The following is a 27950-nucleotide window of genomic DNA, read 5'->3' on the forward strand; positions in this document are numbered from 1 at the left end:
GCTTATTGTGAAGCATATAGCTATATTTTGTGTTAGTAAGTTATGCCTGAAGATTATTTTTTTTAAACCTTCGGACCTACGTTCAATTAACTAACATCTGTTAATTAATAACTTCATAACTGCCACCGGAAACTCGTTTCGAATGACCTTTGAAACTCTGCTACAACTTCAATGCCAGGCTTAGTGTAGGACAGGTATGTGTGTGTTCACACAGTGTTAGTTTTGTTCTCCAAGATAAACATGAGAGTCCATTTGAGAGAGACCATTTTTCTCTGTGGAATTGTTCTTATTTTCTCATCTAAAACAGCTGGTAAGTCACTTTCTGAGATATGTCAGAGACTAAGGTTGATTAATAAAAATTAAATAATGCAATGTGGTGTGCAGGTATAGGCAGTGGTGGACAGTAAGTACACTAACTACATTTACTCAAGTACTGTAAGCAACTATTTTTGAGGTAAATGTACTGTATGAGTATTGTATTTCCATTTTCTACTACTTAAGACTTCTACTTTACTACAGTTCAGAGGGAAATAGTGTACTTTTAACTCCACTATTTGTTTTATAGCTCTAGTTAGATTCAGATTAACAATACAAAATATAATCAACAAATACAGTAAAACATGATGTGTTATGATAAGATAAGCTTCACCTAATGAGCTTCACCTTTACCAGCTGCAACATTAAAGTGATGCACACATTAATGCATCAATAATTATAATCCAATACTGTTGTATAATATATATTGAAATGGGGCCATTCTGCATAATGAGTACTTTTACTTAAGTACACTAACTACATTTACGCAAGTACTGTAAGCTACTTAAGTACTATTTTGAGGTAAATGTACTGTACTTGAGTACCGTATTTACATTTTCTACCACTTAATACTTCTACTTTACTACAATTCAGAGGGAAATAGTGTACTTTTTACTCCACTACATTTACTTAAGTAAAACATCTGAATACTGTGTTGTATATAAGTTAGAATTTTCATAGAATTCAGTGCAATTAGTTAATTTAATTATTAAAGAATTTTGAGAGCATTAGGCTTCCTTTGTGATAAATGATTTTGTTTTTGTTTTTACTAGGTCAAACATGCAGGGGAAAGTGTGGAGATGTATTGGAGGAATGCTCCTGCCATGCAACTTGTGTGTCTTTGCTGAACTGCTGCGCAGACTACAACCAGTCCTGTTTCCAGGTGACGCCTCACTCCAGCTCCATGCTGGGTGGACGAGCTCTCAGGATCCTCAGCTTGGTCCTTCATCCTGGTGGGCGACTTCTCTGCAGGTTTGTGTCTACGAGGGACCTTGGACGCACGTCATGATCTATATCTGGCATACACTGACTCATCATTCCATTACAGGTTCACAATGTGGAAAGCGTATACAGTTCACAGAATTTTTTCTGACTAAGTGCATATGTTTTACAATAGATCTTGTTTTGTGTGTACTATACAAAGTATACAAATTTCTATCTTCAGAAAAAGGCAGACAGTAATCCTGAGAATCCAAAAAAGTTTTGCTTACTGAAAAAAACACAAACGTTTTTATTAGTGTGATTAAAAATACAAAATCATGCAAAAAGGAGTTGAATGTTTTTTTTCATAACCTTTGCAAACGTCGTAACACTGAACAAACACTCTTTGTAGATGTTAAGCACTAAATATGTCAGTAGAGTTTCTCTTTCATTGAGGTAGTGTCTCAAAACAAATAAATGATGAACATGATTAGAAAGTATGCTGCTCATGCAATCTCTATGCCTTAATAATATTCCTGTATTTAAAGCAAATGGAAACATGCTGTCAATATGAAGAAAAGATGTTGCTGGCGTTGAAATTACATATTTAATTCTCTGATATTGCAGTATTAATACAACTTCAATATATCCAATAATTTAACTGTAAATTAATTTATTATTGTCTCATGATATGTTTCAGTGATCGACTCCCATTTAAAGCTTTGAATACCAACCTGAGACAGACATATTGTTTTCAGAGAATGTTCTTAAATCTTATGTTGTATGAAAGCACATACAATTGTTATTCCACTGACCATTGACCTTCTATGGTGTGGTATGAGTGTTTACAGAAGAGAAATGGTATTAAGGATAAAGTACTGTATTAGTGTTGCGTAGCTAGCCAAAAACCAAAATCCAGTTTTTCTGTTTCTGTTACAGGTTCAAAGGTGAGATTGAACGAGAAGGATTTATTGATGCTGAAGGCCACGGCTACTGTATCTCTCCTTTATTGTACGAGACGGGTTGGATACCTTTTACCGTCTCAACAGACGGAATACATTTTGACAGATCTGGAGAGTACTTGTCAGGTATGTTACTGAAATGTTTTTCACCTCTGAGTTTGATTTAGAATCCATTATACACTGTACTGGTTTAGGATCACCCATCCATTATCTGTAACCGCTGATCCTATTCAGGGTTGCGTGGGGGCTGGAGCCGATCCCAGCTGACATTGGGCGAAGGCCGGGTACACCCTGAACTGGTCGCTAGACTATCACAGGGCTGACACATAGAGACAGACAACCATTCACACTCACATTCAGTCCTACGGGCAATTTAGAGTCAACAGTTAACCTAACCTGAGGCCTCTACTACGAAGCGAGATCAACATATCCAGGGTATCTTTTTGTTATCTGGCTTAAAGCAGCAGTAGGCGAGACTGGAGCAAATATGATTTAAAAAAAGTTATGTTTATAAAATGGTCACTATATCCTGACAATAGTGCATGGGACAGGTAATCTGAAAGAAATCATGTGCCTCGGTGTCCTCTGGTGTCCTCCGGTGCTCTCCGGTGCTCATAATGGCATCTGCAAGATTTCACAGACCGGAGGAAAGCAACTATTTATGTAACTGTTCACAAAGAGTTTTCATTGAGCAAAGTTTTATTGTTATTTTCTTAAAGTTGCCCAACATATTTTTACTTTAGATCAGCAAAACTCTGGTTACCTATGTGTCCCCTTGTTTTTCACTGTGTTAGTCCACCCCAGTAAAGCGGACTATGCCTTTGAAGTCACCCTGGCGAATGCAACGCAGTGGCAGTACTATGGCACGCCGAACATGGCAGGGCGGCTTAAGATGACATGGAACAGCTCTTTGATTGGAGCAGAGAGGGTCAACGTAGAGCTGTGGGGTTACAGAGAGTTCAGCAGGAGCACAGGGGCAGAGACGAACGGATCATCCTCTCTGCAGGCCGAGCTGAGCTATCTGTACTCTCTTGGCAGGAATCTGCCGAACACTGGGGCCTTCGGCTTCATCCCCGAGCCCTCAAAGGACTTCTCTGACTGGCAGTTAGGGAATATCCGCATCACTGCTAGTTCTACATCAGATGGAGCAAGGTATCCATAATACATATCAAACATTTTAGAAATATCCCACATCTAAAGGAAACATTTTCTTTCTGTTCATATTTGGCTGGTACCAGGAACAACTACAGATTAATTGTAGTGCTGCTAATTTTACAGCTGTTATAGACGGCACAATCCTAAAGGTAACAAAAATGACTGGGACAGTATTTGCAATTGGGTTTAACGTATATTTAGTAGGGCTGTCAATCGATTAAAATATTTAATTGTGATTAATCACATGGTTAATCGCGATTCATTGCAAATGAATCGCACTTTTTTCTGTTCAAAATGTCCCTTAAAGGGAGATTTGTCAAGTATTTAATACTATTATCAACAAGCTAGTGGGCAAATATGCTTTTTTATGCAAATGTATGTTTATATTTATTACTTGAAATCAATTAACAACACAAAACAATGTCAAATATTGGCCAGAAACCCTCACATAGAAAATAGAAAATATGCTCAAATCATAACATGGCAAACTCAAGCCCAACAGGCAACAACATCTGTCAGTGTGTCAGTGTGCTGACTTGACTATGACTTGCCCCAAACTGCATGTGATTATCATAAAGTGGACATGTCTGTAAAGGGGAGACTCGTGGGTACCCATAGAACCCATTTTCATTCACATATCTTGAGGTCAGAGGTCAAGGGACCCCTTTGAAAATGGCCATGCCAGTTTTTCCTCGCCAAAATTTAGAGTAAGTTTGGGGTGTCATTTAACCTCCGTCGCTACAGGCTGGTATGACATGGTTGATACCAATGGATCCTTTAGGTTTTCTAGTTTCATATGATACCATATCTTCACTCTAGTTTTAAAACTGAACCCACTACAACCTAAAAATCACAAGTTACGTTAATGTGTTAAAGAAATTAGTGGCGTTACAACAAATTTGCGTTAATGCGTAATGATTCAACAACATTTTTTTTATGTGATGTAATATCCCAAACATTTGTTGGGTCCAGTTTCTTAAATTTGATGATTTTTTGAAGACTTTCATATAAATGGAATATTTTGGGCTTTTTCTACTGTTAGTTGGACAAAATAAGTAATATCAAGATGTCACCTCGATTATTGGACAAAATAATCATCACATAATTAATTTAAGGCCCTAGCCTGAACTTTGATTTTAAGTTTATATATATATAATATATACAGTATATTTCATGGAAAATAATGAAATATTTCAAAGTAACTCTGATTGGTAATTGTTTATATGCAGGGATGTAGAGGGGCTCTGGAACGGAGGTCATGTCTTAGCCTGGCACCTGGAGCAGGCTTTCAGAGATGACTCCGCAGCCTGGGCCAAGAGCAAATGTCTGCAGTGGGACGTCCTGGAGAAGAAGCTGCCCAACTTCCTGGACGAGCTCATTGATTGTCCTTGCACTCTGGCACAGGCCCGGGCAGACACGGCTAGGTTTCATGTGAGTGCACTTCAATGACTCTAGTATTATTATATGAGTAATATATATGTAATATTATAATATATCTTTTAAATTATTTATTATTTTAGTTTTTCTTTTGAAGAAGTAGTCATAATAGTAGCTATAGTAGCAATAATAACCCTATCAGTATTATAATTAGTGCATATAATAACAGAAAAATGCACTTTTCTTAACTAATTTCAAAATAAAAGGAAGAAAAGAGTGATTTCACCAGCTTTACTGCATCGGATGTTTTGTTTGCTTAAAGAAATGATAGCACTGTCTAACAAGTAATCGGTTGATGTTTGAATATTTAAAGGCGGACTTCATCTGCTGATTAAACTAAGACATTAGCAGATATTTTGAGAGTGACCTTCTCTGTTACGCAAAATAAAACAATGACAATTACGTGAGACCTTTGTTAGAGAAAAAATATGAAAGCAATATTAAAGATGGTCAAGGCGAATAAATGCTTTGCCTCTAGTCTGTTTATTTTAGACCAAAATGAAATGTGAATTGTATAATGAAGGTTATGCACAGTTCCTGTTATAAATTGTATTCGCTGTTCAAGTCAAAGATCATAATAGCCAGATAAATCAGAAAAGGAATTATGTTTTCAAGGTCAAATTTGTATGGCAAATATTGCAATTAACTTCCACAAATGACACCAAATTATACTAAAACGATGACGGCCGCATTGTGACCGGTGAGTATGATTAGTTAGCCTGAGTTTGAGGAAGTAAACAAAAGCAGTGATTCAATTGCATACTGTAGTATGAATGATCGGAATTCATTCCTCTAATGATAAGGAAACAAAGACGGTCAGGATTAATTTAGGGAACATGCTTTGTGTTGAATCATGACATGTGATCAGCGTGAAGGGCACTTACTTTATTAGAGTTCTGTTAAAGTCAACAGGATTGACACTGACCAATACGTATTGATTCTTGAACCTAAATGTATTTATAGTCAAATCATATTAAATCACATGTATTATCTTACTTAGACTGATTTTTGATTCACTGTGTTATTTCAGACTGACTATAGTTGTGACATTGAGAGGGGCAGTGTGTGCACTTTTCACCCAGGTAGTGTCCACTGCGTCAGAGCAATTCAGGCCAGGTAGGAGTGACAAGAGGACAGATCAAGTTCTTACCTTTTTTTTTTACAAGTCTTCACTTTTTGACAGGATTTTCTTCTCATATTTCCAGTCCCACGCATGGATCGGGGCAGCAGTGCTGCTATGACAGCACAGGCTCTCTGGTGCTGACAGGAGACTCGAACGGTGGCAGCACCCCAGACAGGGCTCACGACTGGGGCTCGCCTCCATACAGGGAGCCGCCACGAGTGCCGGGGTACTCCCACTGGCTTTACGATGTCATGAGTTTCTACTACTGCTGCCTGTGGTCTGACCACTGCCACATCTACTTCAACCATCGACCTTCTAGCGGGTGTCGCAACTACGAGCCCCCGAGAGCTGGTGAGACCATTCATAAGTCGAATCAAGTGTATCTTGTATCTTACCACCGCTCCTTTTTTAGAGGGGTAGGGGTGTGGTACAGGGGGTCTTTAGGGGGAGATAGCTGGTCAACAACATATGCCACATAGAAGTGGTGTACATCATCTGAAAACTGGAAAACTGAAGATTCATTTAAGATGCAACTCAGCACTATGTGTCAAGTTGTTCTCGTCATAAATCAGAAATAAAAATTAATTAAAATAAATTGTGAAAGTGTATAAGGGTTTAGAGCATTATGATAGAATATGACGGCCATTCCCATGATCTGATATGTCTCATAAATTGTGACATCATTTTTGCGTTGATACTATTTGTTACACAGATTTGGTGCTAAATTGAACCATTTTTTACCACTCGAGAATTGATAAAAATGATCAATAATCTCTCCAAAATACCACATTAAGACACCAAGACCTTCAGGAACACCATAGAAAAAGCCATGCTGGGATTTGGGATCAAAAACTTTTGACATTTGGAGCTTTTTTTCGGCGATTGGATGGCAAGCACTTCTGTTCTGGAAACTGCTCAGAAACCCCCTTATTGTTAATATACCTAGGAAAGACATCCATCCTCTAAATGCTCCAGGTCTCTAGTTTGTGGCTGTAAAGTTTCATGAGGCTGTGATTATCCTAGAGGTCACCACAGGTCATTTTATACAGTGATGTCAAGTTTAAAAAAAATAGTCTCACTACAATGAAATGGCTACTATGGGGACTAACATCATCACACATGACTACAATTGGGCTCATTGGATCCACAAGAGTCTCAGCTTTACAGTGATACCCAATTCATGCAATTCCAAGACTGTTTAAGGACCCCAGTATGCAGAAATATACAGTTATACTGTATGAAAAAAACGGCATGGTGATTTGAGTTAATTTGAATCTTAACTCAGATTTCTGGTTCATTAGTTTCTCAGCTACCTTGAACTTTAACGTTTGTGGTTTATTATTTTAGTCAACATTAACATCTGAAAATAAAACAAATGGAAAGTTTTTCTCCAGTGTTACGAAGAAGGTGTCAAATCAATTAACTCAAATTTGTTTGAATGTCATAATAATTTTGGACAAGATAAGGATATTATATATTTCTTAACATCAAACCTATTTATAGGTGAATAAGGAGACTGAAGAAAACTGATACTGCAGAAAGTACATCACAAACTGCAAGAAAGTCTATCTGTGTTTAACTGCCTCTGCGTGGCCTCACACACTCTACTCTGCAAATGAACATTAGAGTAGCAGGTAAAACCAGATCAGTTTGCAGGAGACGTAAATGAATTACAGACTGTGGCTGAGCGTTAAGATGTGGAAAAATATTAGATCATACAATTGACTACCTGCTCTCCAGAGACTATAAACGCAAGAAGAAGTCGCATACTGCTATGAGAAAGAGAGATCAGCGGTGTACTGTTTGAAATAAAAATGTTTGAGCCAAAATGTGTATTCGGTGTAAACGCATCAGTGTTGTTTCTCGACGCCTCACAGGTGTTGTCCTCGGGGATCCACATTTCATAACGTTCGACGGCCTCAGCTACACTTTCAATGGCAAAGGAGAGTTCTATCTTGTGACTTCTCCAGACAGAGAGCTGAGTGTTCAGGCCAGAACAGAACAGGTGAAACTTAAGAACGGTGAGTCCACTTTTGATGTGAAAGCCCTGTCTGTGTCCCCTCTTTCATCCTCATGCTACTACTGTAGCAGCTTTGTTTGGATGAAACTTGTTCCAGGACCTCTTCAGAGGAGACCTATCTTATGGTTCGATTTAGGTTGTTTTATTTTACAGTCACAAGATTGATTGTCTGCCTCTAGAGTTCACTCAGACATAATGACCTTGGTATTTCTTGCAGAATTTTTGTTTGTCTTCTTTTGCTTGCTCTCTTCTCTAAAGAGGGACCTAAACGATGTCAGGTCCTCGTCTGAGTGAAACATGTTGGCGCTGTAAAATGACAGCTTATTTCCCTGGTTTCCTGTTGTTTTTGCTCAGTATCTCTTGGGGTCAGATGTGGTGAAGTAGAACAGATGTTAGCTTCATTGTTTGGAATTTCCAACAGCCATTGGCCAAGTGACTGCAGATGGCCAGATGTCATTAATATTCTCCTTATTAGATCAGTAAAATCAAACATCTGGATTATTTGATAAAGCAGAGACTTGAGCAGTGATGAAACCATCCTTGACTTCAGAATACGTACTACATAGTAACATTAACTACATATCTGTAACAATGGGATGTTTATGTTGACCACCAAGGTACCTTGGCCAAAGCCACATGGCTGTCATCCGTGGCTATGAGGGAGAAGGCCTCTGATGTCATCGAGGTGCGTCTAGCAGAGGGCCACCTTCAGGTGCTAAGGAACCAAAAGGTCCTACCTTTCACCGAGCAAAGGTGGATGGGCCTACACGGTGAGATGATTTGAAACTCCTGTCCAGCTGCACACTAGACACAATGTTAACTTTGGCAGCAAGAGATAGCTGTATTGACAATTTAAAGAGATTCATACCATGAAATATTGTAATCTGGCATCAGAAACACTTTATCACTCTCCAAATGTAGTTGTTTTTAATGTCTGGTAAAGGTTAAAGGGATAGTTTCGGTGCTTTGAAGTGGGGTTGTATGAACTATTTATCCATAGTCAGTGTATTACCTACAGTAGATGGCGGTCGGCACGCCTCCAGCTTGGAGAAACAGACAGGAGTACAGCACGGGAGCAAAGCAACGTACTGCTGCGAAACGTATTTTAGCCTTCTAAAAGAAAGGCCCACCTAAAAAACTGTATATCAATGTAATTGTATGCTATATTTAGAATATTTTCGCGGGTTTACCTTGCCATGAAACAGCTATACAGTCTATGTTTCCAATGGGGAACTGAAGCTATGCTCTCGCCAAAGCGACTGAACTCCATTGAGAAAAAAACTGCAATTTTACCTCGCAGACCACGGGAGGTGGCTTTGGCGAGAGCATAGATCAGTGATTCTCAAAGTGAGGTCCAGGGACCCCCAGGGGTCCACGAAATAATTTGCTATAAATTATAAAATTGTGCTGTTTCATTTAAAGGTACATATTTACAGATGGGGACCATTTGCGCACAATAAAACAAGCATATTGTGTCCATTACTCCCGCCCACGTTGCTTTAGCTTTGGGCCAATAGAAGCTCTGATATGATTGTGACACGTCATGTCAATCTTTTCATGAAGGGATGAGAATACAAACACCGTGTCTCTTTTCTAGGAGTATTTGTGTTCGCTCCCAGTCTTCAGAATGTGACAGTAATCTTCCTCTCCGGAGTTGGCGTGGAGGTTCGCAAGCATGCAGGAGCCATGGCAGTGACCGTCCTGCTTCCAACAGAGTTTACCAACCACACTCAGGGCCTCCTCGGTCTGATGAACTCTGACCCATCAGATGACCTGTTGACACAACTAGGCGAGATAATCTCCCCAGCCGACGCCACGCCGGAAGAAATATTCACCTTTGGAGCTAGCTGTGAGTGTGAAAGTACAGAAAACATCAATGACAGTATATTTATCAATGCAGAAATTATCAGTTTTGACTCTAAAGCAGCATAAATACCAAACTATTTTGTGTAGAGAGAGCCATGTTGCGTGTTTTGGCAGGAGCTGATAAAGGATTCTATGATTTGCTAATAATTACCCATCATTGTGTCTTTATAAATGACTACCAGACTTGAGCCACGTTTGGATAAAACTTTGACAAACGTTTTAAGTGCACAGGAAGAAAAACAAGGCACATGTTTAGAGTTAGCACAGCTTTAATGGATTACAGAGAGATATCAGGCGCTGTGACCATACAGTGCAAGTGAAACCACATCTCTGGAACACTGTTGGGGCCAGACCGCATACATACATGATAATGATATCTCAGCTTTAATTACAGTACGACGGGTGAGTTGCTGACATTTCATGCGCTTGACCTTTTGACCGAAATCGTTTGCTTCAGTGTAAGTGCAGCAAACACCCGGCTTAAGCTTGTGGGAACTAATAGATTTATTGTTGCTGAATTTTTTTGTATGCATCAAAGTCTGTGCCAAAAGAAAACCATGACAGCATGCTGTGTGTGTCCCGCACTGATCTCTTAGAGTTATGTCCTTATCTCCAAATTATAGCGTGCCTCGTATTCTCTTATTTTTAATACCGTGTTTTAGAAAATAGGTAGTTTGAGCCAAGCAGTCTGTTTGGTCAAATATGTGCTGCTGTGGCTATAATTCCCATAAATGTTAGCTACGTCTGATCGGTTGCTATGAAAACCCAGTAAGTTGGTCTGGCTCTCAGTTCACTTGTTCTTAGACATGTTTTTAATGTTTTCCCACATGTGCTCTGCTTATACTACTTTTGGCTCGAACTTTTCAGATACTGCTTGTGCGTTTGTAACATAAAAGCTGTAATGCAATTGAACCCTAAGCCCCGCCCCCCGCTGCTACTCTGTCAAGCTGCCAGAGAGCCCACACACAAAGACAAAAAAACAATTTCAGAGAGAAGCAGACAGAAGGGTCTACACTCTGCGTTTGGAGGATATATCAGGATGTCAAACTGACTCAGCAGGGAAAACAGGTTAAAAAGATAAAGATAGAAGCTAAAGTCTACAGATCAGAGTGTAAAAGTGAACCGCCACATCACCTGGCGATCGAGACAGAATACAATGAAATTTAAGGAGCAACACTATTCCTGTAAAGCCGGATAGGTCTTAAGTCCATGTTACAATCATTAAAAAGCAAAAGCATTGTGTGTAAACAGTTAGTATACCTTCAGTAGCTTGGGTATAGTGCTTACAGTAGTTAATGATGTGCTAATGTTAGTTCCACAGATTTTTACGTAGAAACGTACTGTTTTAGAAACTTAGATCTCCTTCCAACCTCTCCGGGTAACGAGTATCACTAGTACACGTGCCCCAGGCACAACGTTTAACCATGACTAGCTCGAAATCCACAAAACCAGCCTGAAAATCTGAAAAGATTGCATTAGAGTCTACGAAGCAGAGCCATTATAGTTGTCGGACCCTGGTCAGAGCTGGCCGAAGCTACGCTGTGATTGGCCAGTCTGCGTTCGACAGGCGGGACTTAGCGAAGGGTCAATTGAGGATGTTTGTCTTGTGATAATAAATACTTCTGACATCACAACTACCACTACAGACATTCATTTCAGTTGGTTTAGGATCAGTCTGGAACTTGTAAGTTGTTTTTGTAACAAATAATCCAACATGGTTGCACATCTTAAAGCTAGGGTCGGTAATGTTGAGAAACCAGTAAGAGTACGCTCGATTTAAAAAAATGATCCAACCAAAAAACCCAGCAGTGTTGCCAAATCTTTTCCAATGAAAGTAGCGAGCAGTTCTCGCTCCAAAAGTCCCTCAATCTAGAGAGAAAGTCGGCAAGTCGGCAACGCTGACAGTCCGTTCCTTCAGGCCTCCATCCAAAGCCACTCCATCAAAATGATCATTATGAATGTAAGCAACGAACATGGCTATTGTCACTACTCACAGCTGTCAAGCTAGCAGCTTCTGGAAGACTGGTGATGCACAATGAGTGCACGGGCAGAGTGCTCGTGGGCAGGCAGGTAGGCCGTCCAATCTTTTCATTCGGGCTGAATGAAATGATTGGACGGACTTCTGCGACAACTACACATATCTGATTTTTTTTCTTTTTTGTCAGAGCATTTGATTTATTGATTGCTGTCGGGATGTAATGAGAATTTAAAAAAATATATAACAAAAATGTTTTTGAAGATGACTAGCATCTCCAGCTTTAACATGGTGTTGTGTTTTATTTTTCTCCACAGGGAACATTTCAAAGACGTCTTCCCTTTTCACATATGACTCAAAGTACCTTTTGGATACCTACTATTTCCCACCAAGCCACGATCCTGCTTTTGTTCCTGCCTTTTCTCTACCTGAGACACCTGATGACCCTCTGGTGGCAGACATGTTGACGATGTGCTTTGGAGAAGGAGCAAAGTTCTGTAAATATGATACCCTGACCACTCGGAGCCTCACAATGGGAAACGCCACGCTCGGGGCCTACCAAAATCATCGAGCCCTAATGGAAGCCCTGGAGCCAGGTACACTACCATGTGAAACAAGATCTGTGTGCTAATGCCAAAGTGCAACTGTATCATACATGTTTGTTGTTGCTTGTTTTATATTTAAATAAATAACGGCATGCCTGAACATGCAGGACCTGTAAGAGCTTGTGTGTGTGTTTGGTTATGAATTCAGCCAACATATCGTGCTGTAAGAAAGCTTAATGGAGCAAAAACATTAGTTTTGAAAGTTATCTATTTCCATACATCTGCATATCTTTCAATTTGTCACTAATTAAAGGTACAGTGTGTAGGATTTGGCAGCATTTTGACAGTATAAAGTTTTAATATTGATTTTTGAATGGTTTATTGTTCCTTTAGTGGTGTCTTGTGGCTGGCTTCCCACACCCAGGAATGGGAAGAAGAACGGGACACATTACCTCGAGGGGAACACTGTGAGCTTCACCTGCAACCAAGGCTTCATACTGTACGGTTCAACAGAGCGCACTTGTCTGGATGATGGGACCTGGACGGGAGAGCAACCCTACTGTATAACAGGTTGGTTCCAATATGAAACAAAACCACCAGCTGGTAGTGCTCAGTTAAACAAAGTCAACTGTAATGTGTGTGAGAAAAGCAAGCAATATTTTGATCTCATATCTGTAAAGTCTACTATAAATATCACCTGCCCTAAGAACTCTACCTATAACTCTTGAGAAACTCTTCTTGGTGGTACATTAACGGATACTTTGACATCCGAGTACCGAGCACTCAGCTGCAGGACAGCATTTCATTCATGAGCTATGCTTTTAGAAACAATCCCAGAGGAGAACTGAGTGTTTAGCACACATGGATGTTGTGAAAAGGAAAATGTGAATTGGATCTTCTTCTTTTTTTTGTATTAACAGACGACCAAATCTACTTTATCTTAAACACAGACAGTTCAAAACAGTCCCGCTGGCAACTAACCTTACCCATCAGATGGTTTGTTTCACAGAACGTCATTGTCATTGTCATCCGTGATTGGAAACTGTTTTGAAAAAGGACAGGCACTTTCAAAAAAATACTTGGCAGATGATTTGATGAACCATCTGTCAATTATATATTTTCTCTTCTTTGATTTTTTGTTATGTTTTTTTTTTTTTTAATGTAGTTATATGTTTTTAATTGGACTGTTGTCTACTGATGTTGTCTTGTTTGTCTTTTTTAAATTATGTTAGCTTAATTTTCTTTTCTTTTGTTTTTCTCCTTTCGTTTAAGAGAGGTCCGTCATACAAGCTTTTGACTTCTTGACCTCTCCTGTCACCTTATTTTTAATCTGGATTTTACTAAGTTTTGTGTGTGTGCAAATAAATAAACATAAACTAACGAAAACTAAATTAACTGAAGGCGAAAACATCGACTCTTCATTTCTGATATAAGTGACGCTATTGCAGTATCTAGTATCTATTTCTGTTTTATTCACTTGTGAAACAGTTTCCCACGACTGCTCTAGAAAGGCACACCATAAATAAAGTTACTTACTTATTACTGACTAACTCCTCACATGTTTTATATTCAGTATGATTGGCAGCATCCTCCAATGAAAACCGAGAAGGACTTTGGGAATCCTCTTCGTCTCACCCAGTCTCTTTGAAAGCAAAGATTCAATAGAGTCGGCTCTCGGTTTGCTTATGCAGACCATTAGCTGCAAAGCTATAAACTTCTGAACCTGGATTGGCTTGGCTTTCTGTTTGTAAATTGGAAGCACCTGGGTCCTTTTAATGCTTTCATCCATCACCCCAACCGTGAAGTCTATGAGTATTGTTGTAGTCGTCAGCTGTGGCCATCAGGTGGCAGTATTTCCCACCAAATTCCCGAATGTGAGAGAGCAGATTAATGCCTCTTCTTGTGCTGTTGTGTAGTGTGGAGCAGGCTGGTTTTAGAAAAACCTTGAAAAATAAGTGGTAACAGCACAGCAAATTGGATGAAATTAAATCTTTAAACACTTAGTTGGGGAAAAGTTTCAATAATTTCAAGGGTTTTGGTCTCATCAACCTGTCGGCTAAGTGGAGTGAAAGGAAGCAAAGAAACAAAGTCACTTGACTTGTGATCCACCTCTACTTGCATCCCTTCATGGCTTCACCCCAGTCCTCCATCCTTTCCTTCTTAGAGCTGCAAACAGAGACTTCCTCTTGATAGTAATCGGGTGAATAAACTTCTTCTGGCAGATGTTGAGGCCCACGTAACAACCGGCTGGGTCACAGCTGGACACAATTGATCCTGACTCCTTCATTAGGAAAACATAATAGTTTCATAACTTGGTTATCCAGTGCAGAACTGTTTAGAAATGTTTCTTATAAAGCCAGGTAATTCTTTTTGCTTATTTCCTTCATTTTTCATTTTGCTTAACGCCATACCATCTGATGTCATTTATGGCCTTACTGCAGCGACTAATCAGACAGAAAGTTTAGAAAGTATCTATCCTAGTGAGTTTTCAACACGCACAGTTTGTCTTTACCTGTCCTGTATGTATGTGCAACTCTCAGCAGAGATGAGAAGGAAGCAAGACGGCTCACTCCTTAGCTACTTCCATCATCAGCTCCAGAAAAATCTACGTTTCATTCTTTTTTTACGGGCAATTGAGTTGCTAGATTTACTAGCCTGACGTGGCATTTTACTTGCCCCGGGCAAGCAGGCAAGTCTTATACTTGAGCCCTGATACGCACACATTCGCATGGATGTACAGATAAATGCTATCATACAGGATGAGGTAGAGCTCCAGCTGTACCCGTGTATGTTGTACACACACATAAAAAGTAAGCTATGTGACAATGATCACACTTGCTCGAACACTCTCATTACACAAATCAGAGCTAACAACTGTCAACGTGACCTGAGGGGCTCAATGGCAGGTGTTGCATGAGCTGTTACCTCCACCATTCAAACGTGACCTCTAGCCATGTAAACAACGCTAAATACAGACCGAGCAGGAGACGCCCTGACTGATCTCTCCTCCTCCCCTTTATATGAATCACTGCCGCACGATGTCTAAGCTGAACAGCCGGAGAATTGTACTCATAGTTAAGATGAAAACGATGTGCCGCGCAACAACAAATGCCACTGCATCCAGTTTGACTTCTTATCTGAGTCACTTTAATGAGCCGTCAGCAGAGGTGACACTAAGTCCCTTCCAGTTAAAGTGAATCTCCGTATGAATATCTCCCATCACTAAAAGCCCCACCTATTTGCTACCGTACTTGTCAGTGTACGTTTTAACCGCTTCAGACAGGGGTGTGGTGTACTGAGATGATCTATGTTTATATATTTGGCTGGAAAGATGCGAGTGAGTGAGTGAGAGGTGAGGGTTGGGTTTAGGTAGAAAGTCCTTGGAGGGTTTTTGATATGAGCTCAAACAGGTCCATGGGAGATTTGAGAAGTATAAGGTTATAGAGTTTACTAGCTCGGCTGCGCCTTGTCACGGTCTTCTGAAAAACAATAGCCCTGGTTGAGTATCAGATGCATACCAATAACAGGATCACCCCACCTTGATGGCATTATAATATTAATAGACTTCCTTGCGCAGAGGAGAAGAAAATGATTAAAGGAAAGGTGACAGCTGCCAGAGAGGGATAGAGTGATTTTTACTGGAAAAAGTGACGTGAGTTGCAACACAAAGCCTCACTCAATTTTCTGCCTGTGGTTCTCTTCTCAGATTCCCCTGAGATAAGGCGTTCGAGAGCTGAGAGAGAGGCAGAGGTGGTTGGTACAGTAAATGAAGCTTACGTAAATGAAAGTTGTTGAAATGCCAACCAAGGGCAGCCTGAGACTTTGAAAGCAGTCACGTTGCTCACACTTCACTGTCTTCATGTGGCCATTTCTGTCAATGTGCAAATGTTCACTAAACAGGCTTTCTCACCTCTTTGTCATGCTTTAATTCCCTTTTCCAGTCGCTTTCCTTATTTCCTATTCTTTTCATGCCTCCACGCAGGTGACAGCCGTGGCCGGAGGCATTATGTTTTTGGGTTGCCCTCCGTTCGCCCTTCCCATTCTCGTGAACGTGATCTCTCAGGAAGGCCTGGAGGGAATTTCTTAAAATGTTGCTTAAACATCCACTTGGACTCATGATGAACAGATTTTGGTGGTCAAAGGTCACTGTGACCTCACAAAACTCATTTTTTGGCCATAACTCAAGAATTCATATGCTAATTATGACACTTTTACACAAATGTCTAACAGGATAAAATGATGAAGTGATGACATTTTGGACAGACATGGATATAAACTGCAACTGGTCTGGTTGAGGGAGGCATACTGTACAACCGTGAGGCGGTAATTCTAGTTTTCATTACAGGCTGCCTTTTACTCTGGCACGGATGACGTGGATACGCTTCCTTGTTTCATTGTAGAGCGGATAGTGCTGTTTGATTGTTGTCTATATTCCCACAATTCTCTCTCCCATTTAAAGACAAGTCCATCTCAACACAACTTCTGTCCGCCCTCTTTTCCACTCTAAAAGCGTTGCGAGATGTAAGAGACACATGAGTGGAAAGCTTTCTTTGAGTTTGTGCTTATGCACAGTTCATTGACATATCTTTTATTTAAAGAGGCATTTTTTGCTTTATTTGATAGTGAGAGAGACAGACAGGAAAGGCAGGGGAGAGAGGGGATGACATGCAGAAAGGTTACCTTGCACGGCAGCTGGATTCTCGCAATGTCACAAGATCACGCGGGATCACATATCACACGAAAATCCATCTTCTCAGGCTTTGTTTTGAATCCTCAAGTTCGGCATTTTGGCCATCTTGGTTATTTGCAACCAGAAGTGACACGAGAGGGTGGAGCAGCCGAATGCTGAATAAGACATTTTAAGGCGATCAAAAAAGTTATAAATAACTTTCATGAACTGAAAACACACTGTGAAAGGGTTAAAGTTGTAAGACGAAAACACAGTAAACAACCAGACCGGACAACGCCGTGGTAGCGACCTGTCAAACACAAGGTAGCCATGCCCTAAAGCATACCCTGCTTAATGGTCTATTTGACTCTAAATGGGACCATAATTTACTAAATGAACATCATGCTGTATTGAAGAAGACTTGAAACTAGCGATTGAGACCATAAACTCATGTTTACAATGTTTTGCAATGTTTTGCAACCAGAGAAGTCGCCCCCTGCTGGCTGTTAGAAACAATGCAAGTTTAAGGCACTACCACATTGGCTTCACTTTTCAGTGGCGGCTCCTGAAGAGGTTACCGTAGATTCTGCAAGAGCATCAGTTATATATACATATCTGATGAGGGCTGCTTCTGTGCTGTGGTGAGGTCTAAATCTGAATGACAGGTCTGTTGCTTACAAGATATACAGCCAGTACTGGCCTCAACACTGTATTTTGGATTGTGTTGGGATCTTTAAGAAATCAGATTATTGTTTTATGGCAGTTTATTGCTTTGCAGTACACATCAGGTAGAGAATGCTGCACATGAAGCTATGTCTTTAAGAGTTTACGATAATATTAACTGAAGGAATGAGTGCAGGACAAAATAATAAAATAACTTTTAACATATGTATATTTTCCAGCATAACTGAAGAGAAAACAATGATGTATAACAGGGAAAAAAATCTCTTCATCTCTATGATATAGAGTTTGATAAAAAAAAAAAACATACACACATTTACATTAAGAGACACACACACCTGACCTCAGGGTCCCAGACCACAAGAAGGGTTATATTAGCTGTTGAGTTTAATCCCTGTGGACACTTTTATCTTCCAGAGCTGCTGCTGTGTAGACGTTATATAGAGTGTACTAATCTCTATTGATGGAGTAAACAAGCAGGTTTAGAGACAAGACATGTTTTAGTTGGCTGCTACTTGGCTTTGTGTTTTTTAGATGAGTGTGTTTATGCAACTGGGTGTTTTGTTAAGTTAGTACATGGAACATTTGATGTCTGCCGTATGACACATGGTTCAAATTCCAAGAATACTTCCACCCATCACATTAAGTCAGACAGGGTGAGATACACATATCAGATGACAACAGTAGCTTGGTACAGAGACACACACTGTTACCAAGGAGAAACACATCAACAGAATTATTTTAAGATGATATCAGCTCTGTAAAAAAAAAAAAAAAAACCTCTATCTTAAGAAATGCTTTATGTGATAAGAATGTTGCTCAGGGGTCTGTGGGCGTGCTAGGGTTATGAAAACAGTCTGATTGGTATCGTCTGTTTGGGAGAAGTTCTCTGGTAGATAAACACTGGAAAGGGGATTGAACTATGATGAGCTCTTTTCAACTTTGAGTTTGATTTTGTTGCAAATTGTAAGACTTACATGTAGAATCGTATCACTTTTATCTGTTTTTCATCCAAGTACAGATGATAGAGATGAATGATACACGCTACCATCTTTCAGTACAGCCCTATGATGTCTGTCATGTGTTAATCCCCTCGCACTGGAAGGGGTAATGGTCCAAAATGAGTGCTATTGCTCCCTGGAGCTTTACTATTTGATCAATGCAGGAGGGGTGGGGGGAAGTCAGTGGAGTAATGAGATAGCTTTGGGCTTTTGCCAGCAGAAGAAAAGGAAAAAGGTGAATGTTAACACAGATTGACTGCCAGTCCTCCACATGCTCCCGGTACAATTATACTCTGTGCAGCTTGTCGCATTGATGCCGAAGGCTTCGGCGTCCAGCAGTTTGATGCCAGTGATGCTGCGTCCAAGGCCTGGCCGTGTGTAGCGAAACTGATTGGTTTAGAAACTTCAGGGAATATTTGTACACATGGGGGGTGTGCATTTCACTGTGCTTCTGCATGCATGTGTGTGTTTGATGTTCCGAAGGCTGATGATGTTTTAAAGGACCAGCACCTGCAGGGCCTACCTGACAAACATCTACCACACTTGACATATGTCTGTGCATTCATGCGTTGGAGGATGACGGTGCTTTGATAATTATCTTCCTCAGAACGTCTGTATACTTGCCTGCCTTTTAAAAAAACAAAAAAAAAATAACTCCTGGCTCAGTATACTGTATGAATAGTCAGGTAGATTGGAAACCGGTTCACTGAACTTGCCAAGACCCCAAGGAAAGTTTCAGATGTTCTAACTTGATCACAATATTACCTAAGCAAGTGCAAACAATGTTAAGGCAACTGGTGGGAAAATCCAGCAATTGGAAGCGGTCCATCCAGCATCGTGCTCAATATGTGTGTTCAAAGCCAATGTATCATTTTTGTTTTGTTTGATCCCCTTGGTAATTATAAAAAACGGATTCATGCATTTGCTGACATTCTGGCAGAACATAATGACCTTTTGTTGGCCTGCATGTAAAATCTGTGTAAGGACAAAGACTCCTCATAAACTTATTTATGCATATTAATGTAAAATAGGCTCATAGGCAGGGGGTGAAAGTAGGCCGGTACGGTCCGGTACTCCGTGCCACTAAAAGACTCAGTGCCGGTACACAATACCGGGAAGAGGGGACAGCAGCTGCCTGCCAAAACCTGCATACAACCCGTCACTCACGATCGCATTTCCAACAAGAAAACACATCTGCCAGCGTTAGGTCAGCATACAGTTGTCAAGGAGGATATACTTTCGGCTCGGTTTGTTTGTTTGTATACGCATTTACCTTTCAGTAACATTGCGAGAGGGCATTTGTGCTGCATTCATGTGGTGTCGGAATAATCAGAAAAATTTGTTCCGGACTGGGAAAATGCTTGTGAACGCTCCCTGAAGTCTGAACAACAACCCAAAAAATGTGTTGTTCAAGCAATAAAATACAACACATCTTCGTTGTAGCATCAATGTTTGTTCCTGCATTACAACTTAAAGCTCATGCACACACTGTAGTTTACAGAACATGCTCCCTAATCCTTTATTTACCCAGATAAAACAGACTGAACAACATGCATGGTACGTTTCAGCCACACCTATCAACATGCCAAAACTGTTCCACCCATCTTTACCTGGGTGCTTCAACCACAGTCCTCTCCTGTCGGCTACTAGGCGGCTCCACCGGATGCCTTGCTCAAAGGAACCGTGACTGATTGATCTTTCCTTTCATGCTTTTACTTCCAACATCAGTGCTTCCCTGGTTGCCTTTTTGACTTTGTATTGATCCAGATATTAAAAGCTGTGGGGGATGGATGGATTGTGTCGAAGGATCAATGGCTGATAGCAGAGACTAATTCTGTGTTGGTATGATTTTCACAGATGTGAACGTGGGGTTTGTACTTGGTGCTGTTGGTTCCCTCTCAGCGCTAATCACGATGGGAGTAATGATCAACCTGCACAACAGGAAACAAGACAGGTTGGTTCACACACACGATTCACTTCACAGAAAAATCAATTCCTCTTTTCCACTGGTGCTGCAAAATCCAATATAGGAAACAAGAAATATAAAAGAAGCAATTATTAAATCAGTGTTAGGACTCATAATGCCCTCTTCAGTTGTCCTTTACACTTGATCGCTGCTGCAGATTAATTATATCTCTTAATTTAAAAAAAGGCTGTATTCGTAGTTAGTTTTTATCTCCCAGCCGACACTGTAAATATCATTTCACTACCTACAATATAAATATTTTTTTACATCCTCCACTTGGCTCTTCTTAACTTTCCTTGAGCAGCTACTTCGTCAGAAGCTGGTGTATCTGTTTACAGCCACTGTTTTCATGAAGAAGACAGTAGTAGTTTTCCACACAACGGCAGAGCACAGTAAAAGGAGGTGCTTACCTTGCTGAGAAGTTGGAGGTTTGCAGCCTGTCGCCTGCAGCTCTTCATCTACCAACTCGTTGTGGCTGGTCCTTCTTGCCGAAAATTACCGCTGTCTTGTTTTGTAAATGCATTTTTGATTAACGAAAGCGGTTAGCAGAGCATTCATTGCGTTTCCAGTGACTGCTTCACAATAAAAGCCACCCAGTGCTACGCCAGTGAAACGCTTTTAATATAAAGCAGTAGGAAATGTTTGCAGTACAGTCAGCAATACAGTTGATATAGTGCACAGTAAGCAGTGAGGCATCAATGAGATTAAATCACAATAATAATAATTGGATTACATATACATGCATCGTTTCCTGTGAACTCCTTCGTTTTTTTTCAAATGGAAACGTTGCAACTCAGCCGTTACAAAAAGCAGTGACGTAGGTTTCCAAAGTAAGATAATCAAAGTTAATCAATAAGGTTATGAATAATGTGAACGCAGAAGCTGAGTCAACGTTAGCTGTGCCAAGTTTGGAAATAACTGAAAGGATTGGTTATGATTTTTTGAATTTGGGTTGTATGTATACTCCTGCGTTCAGCGAGGGTAATTGTGAATTGAGTCTGGTCGGGTCTCGAAGGCTGCGATATAACGGCTTCAGTTACGAGGTAATGCGGCTGTGGATGGGAGCAGCAGAAAAACATATTTTTGCCACCTAAAAAAATCTATATAATTTTAAATGTATGCTATATTTAATTAATTTACTTATTATATAGGTATATATATTAATATTATATTTAATAATATTTTCACCGCTTTACCTCACCATCAGACAGCCCTTTCCGACAGGGAACTGAAGCCGTTATATCGCGGTCCCAGACCAGTTGCTGATCTATTGCTGCATCGATTGGTTTGTTTGTGATTTTGTGTGACAGCAGTATATTGCTTAGCTTCCGTGCCGGTAATCCTGTCTGCTTCCCCAAACTGGGAGCGTGCCGACCGCCATCTAAATTACCGTATGTCATGTTGTTAATACACTGACTATAAGGATGTATATATACTGTACATGTAGCAGCGTCATCATGCAGAAACCTACGTCAGGTCATGTGGGAAAAAGCTTTTAGAAAGGCTTTGGATAATAGCATTTTGATGCTAAAACATACACACTTTGACCAAAATTGTAATGTTTGGATTTGAATACATAAGGTGTATCGCTGTGAAGCTACAGAATGATATAAATTCCTCCAAAAACTCAAAAATAATGGACCCGCCCTTTTAAGGATTACAACTTTAAGGTGAGACTAAAGACCTCTGTCTATCGCCCTCTCTCAGTACAAACCACCGATGGAAAGGTCTCCACTGGTCAGACAAACACTGAATTAAGACACAAATAACAGCTTTTTTTTTGTTTGGTAGGCCTCCAGCCATAGCCGCCCATATATATATATCTTTCATCCTGTCTTTGAATAGATAGATTACATGTTGGAAATAGGAGGAAATTGTTATCTTGTGAAAACCGCTACATAGCTAGAGGTCTTCTTTCCCTCCCATTTCCTCCCAATACTCAAAACGTTTTTGCAGTGCCAACAAAAAAAACACAAAAGCAATGAATCCCACCTGCCTGTTTGATATCCAACAAGTCCCAGCCGCTTAAACGTTACTCATAAAATGTCTTCCTGATCTGATCAAACCAAATAACCCCATATACCCCGTGGGATCATACTTGTGACTGCAGTCCAGCGAAACGAGAGGCTGACGCTACTCCTGGGCGTATACAAGTAAATTAAAGGCCTGTTTTATGGGCTCATAGACTTCATTCGGGCTTTCCCCCGCCATAACCCCGGCAGGGGAAAAAAAAAAAGATGGATGACAGGAGTCAAGAGCCACCTCCCACTCCCAGCAGCACTTGGGGCAGGTCGGGCGATGAAACTGCTGTGTTTTCAAGTCGTGAGGGCAAGGTGCGAGCACACCTGCCCTCTCTCGAAGCCTTGATCATGGGAGGCCAGGTGTCAAAAGAGACGAAGGGTGTCAAGAGGTCTGCAGATGTGAGGGAGGTGATCTCACACACACACGACATGCTGGTACACATGCTATTAGAGGAGACCCGGGACACACACTGCCAGGAAACTAATATTGAGAAACTATACTGTGCATACGGTAGCCTAAATGCGTAAAGAGAAATCTTATACATTCCTTGAGAGTGAGTGGTCACACCGACATGCATGAACACACACACACACACACATACACATACACTTGCATACACACTCCCCTACCAACAAGTGCAGACACATTGAATCCTCACAACATCAGAAGCATAGCAGGATGGAAGTAGCGGAGGAGCGCTTACTGTATTTCAGATCATGTCTGGGTTGCGTGTCTGGGGGGAAGAAGCAGTGATACTACACAACTGTGTGTGTGTGTGTGTGTGTGTGTGTGTGTGTCTGTGTGTGCACGACAGGTAGATAGTGAGGGCCTCCTGTGCCTCAGTAACCTGTGTCTCAGACTTGCAGGGGTACTTTCCACATCTAGGGTTACTCCGCAGGTTTCAACAGGTCTGCTGGCAGCTCACCACAGGAGTAAGAAAGTCATTACACCATAAGATGGGAGTCTGTTTGGGTGTGTGTGTGTGTGTGTGTGTGTGTGTGTGTGTGTGTGTGTGTGTGTGTGTGTGTGTGTGTGTGTGTGTGTGTGTACCATCATGTCTGCTCCTCTTCTGCTATATGACACATCAAAAAGGTAAAGGGTGGGGCTTTGTCTGAACCTGGCCATGTTAGGAGATCTCTTCCTATCGTGCTTCCAATCAAAGCGATGGAGGTCAGCATCCAGTCATCGTTCAGGACAGTCTGAGATCAATTAGGTATCTTCTAAAGTCTTTTTGGTACAATATCCGTTGTTGTGTTTCCCTGGACAGTGTTGAGAGATTTTATACTATAAAGATTGTAACTAAGATAACAGAGATGGCTGGAGCCTCATGTTAGCATCAGTTGAACTTCACTCAACTCAGCTGTGGATTTTGTTCCCCTTCTCTTCCATTAGATATGCGTTAGGAAAAACTCTTTCAGTGCACGTACTGTATTAGTATTGTTTTAAGACAGACTTGAATATATCTTTTAAGGTACGTGCACAATGTCAGAAAGAAATATTTCTGATGAGATACATATTAGAGCTACAGCGATTAATCGATTAGATGTCAACTAATAAATTAATCGACAACTATTTTGATAATCAATTAATCAATTTGAATAACTTTTTAAGAAAAAAATTGATGATTCCAGCTTCCTAAAGGTGAATATTTTCTGGTTTCTTTACTCCTCTATGACCGTAAACAGAATATCTTTGAGTTGTGAACAAAACAAGACGTTTAAGGACGTCATCTTGGGCTTTGGGAAACACCGATGGACATTTTTCACCATTTTCTGACATTTTATAGACCAAACAACTAATCGATTAATCGAGAAAATAATCGACAGATTAATCAACAGTGAAAATAACAGTTAGTGGCAGCCCTCATACAGATTGAGTAAAGTGCAGTGTGGTGGGTGTTTTAATCAAACAGCCATTGAGCAGATGCTTACAGCAACACGTGTCTCCTCGTGGCCTGCTGCTTGATCAAGTTCAAAGGATGATCCTCCTGAGCTTGTTAATCTTCGCTGTAAATTAATGGATATAATGTCAAAAACCAGCTAATGCGCTACCAGTTCAAATACCCTGGGAGCGCTCAGTACTTTTGCCCCTCAACATTTAGGCCCCTGTTTTGAAAGTGTCCCGAATGAATGACTAAGTTTTATATTTAGCGTTAATAAAACACTATTAATAAGAGCAATAAAGTGTTGTTATTAAGAAGTTGAAAATGATCCCTGCCCTGATGCAAGGTCACCAGACGATTTTCCTGCGGTCAGTTTTGATTAAACAAGTGTTTCATTACGTCACTTATTCAACTCCACTGGTGCAGCAGTACATGCAGTCTGGATGGCTATTTCCCCAAAATAACTCTGTAAAGGTGAGGATAAACAGCTTTGAAATAAGGACATAAATAGAAGTGGTGCTGTAAAAGAATGTTTCTTTTTCTTATTATTAGTTGATTGCCTTTTAATTTGAATTCTTAAATTCTGAAGTTGTTTCAGTGACTCTTCCTTCATTTGTATTTTCAGAGAGAAAAAACAAGACCAGATGGTGACTCAAGAACAAACTTGCTAAACCATCAACGTCCTTTCGGATTATGGATCGCTCCACGTTGAAGCCTTCAACCGTGTGGCCTATGGCAACGAATGTGTTTAGAGCTCAGCATTTGGAAATCATATGCAGACATGTTGTTCGTTAGGACGGTGGTCTGACCTGTTGACCTTATCAGAGAAAAAGCCTCAGGCGCTAGTTAGGCTTTCAGCATGTTGTTTTCCTTCTTGTTTAGTTTGGAAAACCTCCAGGTCGTGGTAAATGGCGCATGGGGTGAGGATTGAGGGTATTGAGGTAAAGGAAAAAATGCTGATGATTGTTTTTATATTCCCGTTTTCGCATGACCGAACATCCGATCTTCGCTAGACAGAGAACTGTATAAATACTACACAGAGATATCATCATTACAATCAACACTCCCTTCTCTTGTTCACTTTAAAATAGGACCAGATGTGTACACGCTCATGTCAGACGTGAAGCGAACCTGATCATTTTTCGGTTGAAAGACTTTGAACTCGTATGCAGCCTTTGTGTGGGCTCACACAGCCTTCAGTCAAACGAAGGGCTTTGCTGAGTGACTGAGAAAGAAGAATCCACAAATGTTACATAAAGGTCACCTTTTTGCACAATATCAACACTTGCTTTCTGAGTTGTCTTTGCACTGTTGCATATCTGTATTTGAAAACACAAATTGATTGAATGCAACTATAATTCATTAGAAATTAATGAAGGAATCAATAAATGATATTGAGTTAAGATCCTGCGTAGTTTGATTTTTGATTTTATCCAGTGGTGTGTTTTCTGTGTCTACGTTTAGAGCTCAGAAATAAAGAATCGACCCTCTTCAAAGCCAGCAGGAATGCATCGTCTGGCACAGCCACATGCCCCGCCGGACAGACCGTCATCTCATGTTACTCCGCGGTCTTCTCCTCTACTTTGAACCTGACTCAATTCTCCTTTTCCAAAACAAAGCTCTTAGGGGGGGTAAAAGGAAACAGAGCGACAGGGTCTTGTGTGGCTGATCCCTGGGAGTGATAGGTGGGGGTTCAGCTGCGGAAGGAGAAGGGCTCTTGCTGGAGTCTAATTGAAATAACCTGGCCTGCTGGACTTTGGAGGGCTTTGAAGTTTTTTGCCACATGTGAACACTGTTTCCTAACTAGCGGTTGTGCAATGCTCTGTCCATTACTAGCTCCTGCAGACACCTGACTGCTGTTGCTGCTCTGTTATGCTTCAGGGACTCTTGGGACCCTATTGTTTTTCACATAAAAACACGTTAAAGCAGCAGTAGATAGAATTGGAGTAAATATGATTAAAAAAGTTTATTTTTATAAAACGGTCACTATATCCTGACAGTAGTGCATGAGATAGGTAATCTGAAAAAAAAGCATGTGCCTCTGGTGTCCTCCGGTGCTCCTAATGGCATCTGCAGGATTTCACAGAGCGGAGGAAAACAACCAATCAGAGCCGAGCTGGAGCCTGCCGTCTCTGAGCAGCTGTCAATCACCCGCAAACTCCGATCAAACGGTCAAACTAGGCAGCGCTGATCAAATATGAATCAATATTCTGTTACTGTAATGCCTATTTACGCAAAAAAATAAATCAGAAACATCTTGTAGTGTACTGTTTAGCTGTAAAATGAGAATGTTTGTGACCCGGCAGCCATGTTGAGATCAGTTGAGGAAATACCAAGCACAGACAACCAGCCGGAGCAAACTTTCTCATTTTACAGCTAAACAGTACACTACAAGATGATTCTGAAAACATTTCACTCGAGAAACACACACAGTAACAGAATATTGATTCATATTTGATCAGCGCTGCCTAGTTTGACAGTTTGATCGGAGTTCACGAGTGATTGACAGCTGCCTCCGTTGAATGAACAGCCAATAGGAACGCTCTCTCTCTTGAATGACCTGTGATTGGTCAAAGTCTCCAGTCACAGGCTAGATTTTTTAAAGCCTGAAAGCAGAGTCATGAGGAGGTGCAGAATACTAGTTTTCACTCAGAACACTTGAATTACAATATGCTGAAAGGTTATTATGGATTTTTTGCCCAGTGATGCCAAAAACATTCTGTCTACTGCCACTTTAATGTACTTTACAAGCGTATATAACATGCACCCACTTTACATGTGTGTTACCTGGTAATGAAACAGGTCCTGATACCTTCACAAAGGACAAGTAAGCCTCCTGCTGTGCCGCTGTCTGGGGTCTTTCTATCAGCTCAGATTTGACTCCCTCACTGTATAATCTCCTAACTGGGTGCAAATTTCCCTGCTTTCATGTGTCAGTCAGTGCTTATAAGAGAGGCAGCGGAGCAAGCTGCTGCGTCTGTTTGCAGAGTCAGATGCTGATTAATTGCGTACGGATGAAAGTAGAGGGTTTTCATTTCTCTGCGGGGGCCTGTTCTATAACCGCGAATGTTCACGCTCGCTTATCATCAACAACCCGGCATAATTAGTTCAATCAAATTCAAACACAAGTAAATACTAATGTGTTCTGTGGAAGCCTGTTGCCTTCACGTGGGACTTTTCCCATTTCTCAGATCTGCTCCACATCCCTGGATTATGAAGAAAGGCTTCTGAAGTGGCTTTTGGATGAGGCTTTTGTTTTGGGTGTGTTTTTTTTTTTTTTGTTTCATGTCAACTCCAGCTTTGCAGGTGTGCTTTGTCCCTTAACTCTTAATACCTCATGGTTGAGCAGCGCCTTCTGATGTTAACTCCTAATTTCAAGGCGTAGGTTGAAATAAAGATGGATTTCAGGA

The 27950-nt window shown here is 40.6% G+C and overlaps 1 protein-coding gene across 2 annotated transcripts; it reads left to right on the forward strand.

Annotated features, from left to right (window-relative positions):
* The first annotated feature begins 65 nt into the window (after positions 1-65).
* On the forward strand, positions 66-27950 carry susd2 (sushi domain containing 2). Of its 2 annotated transcripts, none has more exons than XM_074638971.1 (14): positions 66-310; positions 1089-1287; positions 2176-2324; positions 2993-3350; positions 4583-4784; positions 5821-5906; positions 5996-6264; positions 7791-7934; positions 8551-8703; positions 9531-9782; positions 12092-12370; positions 12713-12889; positions 20528-20624; positions 26005-27950. In XM_074638971.1, exons 1-14 carry the CDS (start codon positions 241-243, stop codon positions 26015-26017), a joined length of 2448 nt encoding a protein of 815 aa, XP_074495072.1. In that variant the 5' UTR covers positions 66-240; the 3' UTR covers positions 26018-27950. The 2 variants fall into 2 exon arrangements, with proteins under 2 accessions (XP_074495072.1, XP_074495071.1); XM_074638970.1 differs by lacking the exon at positions 26005-27950 and adding an exon at positions 25166-25943.

The sequence above is a fragment of the Sebastes fasciatus genome, chromosome 6 (genome assembly GCF_043250625.1).
Source record: "Sebastes fasciatus isolate fSebFas1 chromosome 6, fSebFas1.pri, whole genome shotgun sequence".
In the NCBI taxonomy this organism is placed as follows: Eukaryota; Metazoa; Chordata; class Actinopteri; order Perciformes; family Sebastidae; genus Sebastes; species Sebastes fasciatus.

What these genes read in the sequence shown, in the direction of transcription:
- susd2 (XM_074638970.1), top strand. Translation starts at nt 241, where the DNA reads ATGAGAGTCCATTTGAGAGAGACCATTTTTCTCTGTGGAATTGTTCTT. An exon ending in CAGACACGGCTAGGTTTCAT is followed by an intron (nt 4,785 to 5,820) that starts GTGAGTGCACTT and finishes GTGTTATTTCAG; the next exon opens with ACTGACTATAGTTGTGACAT. An exon ending in GCAACCCTACTGTATAACAG is followed by an intron (nt 12,890 to 20,527) that starts GTTGGTTCCAAT and finishes TGATTTTCACAG; the next exon opens with ATGTGAACGTGGGGTTTGTA.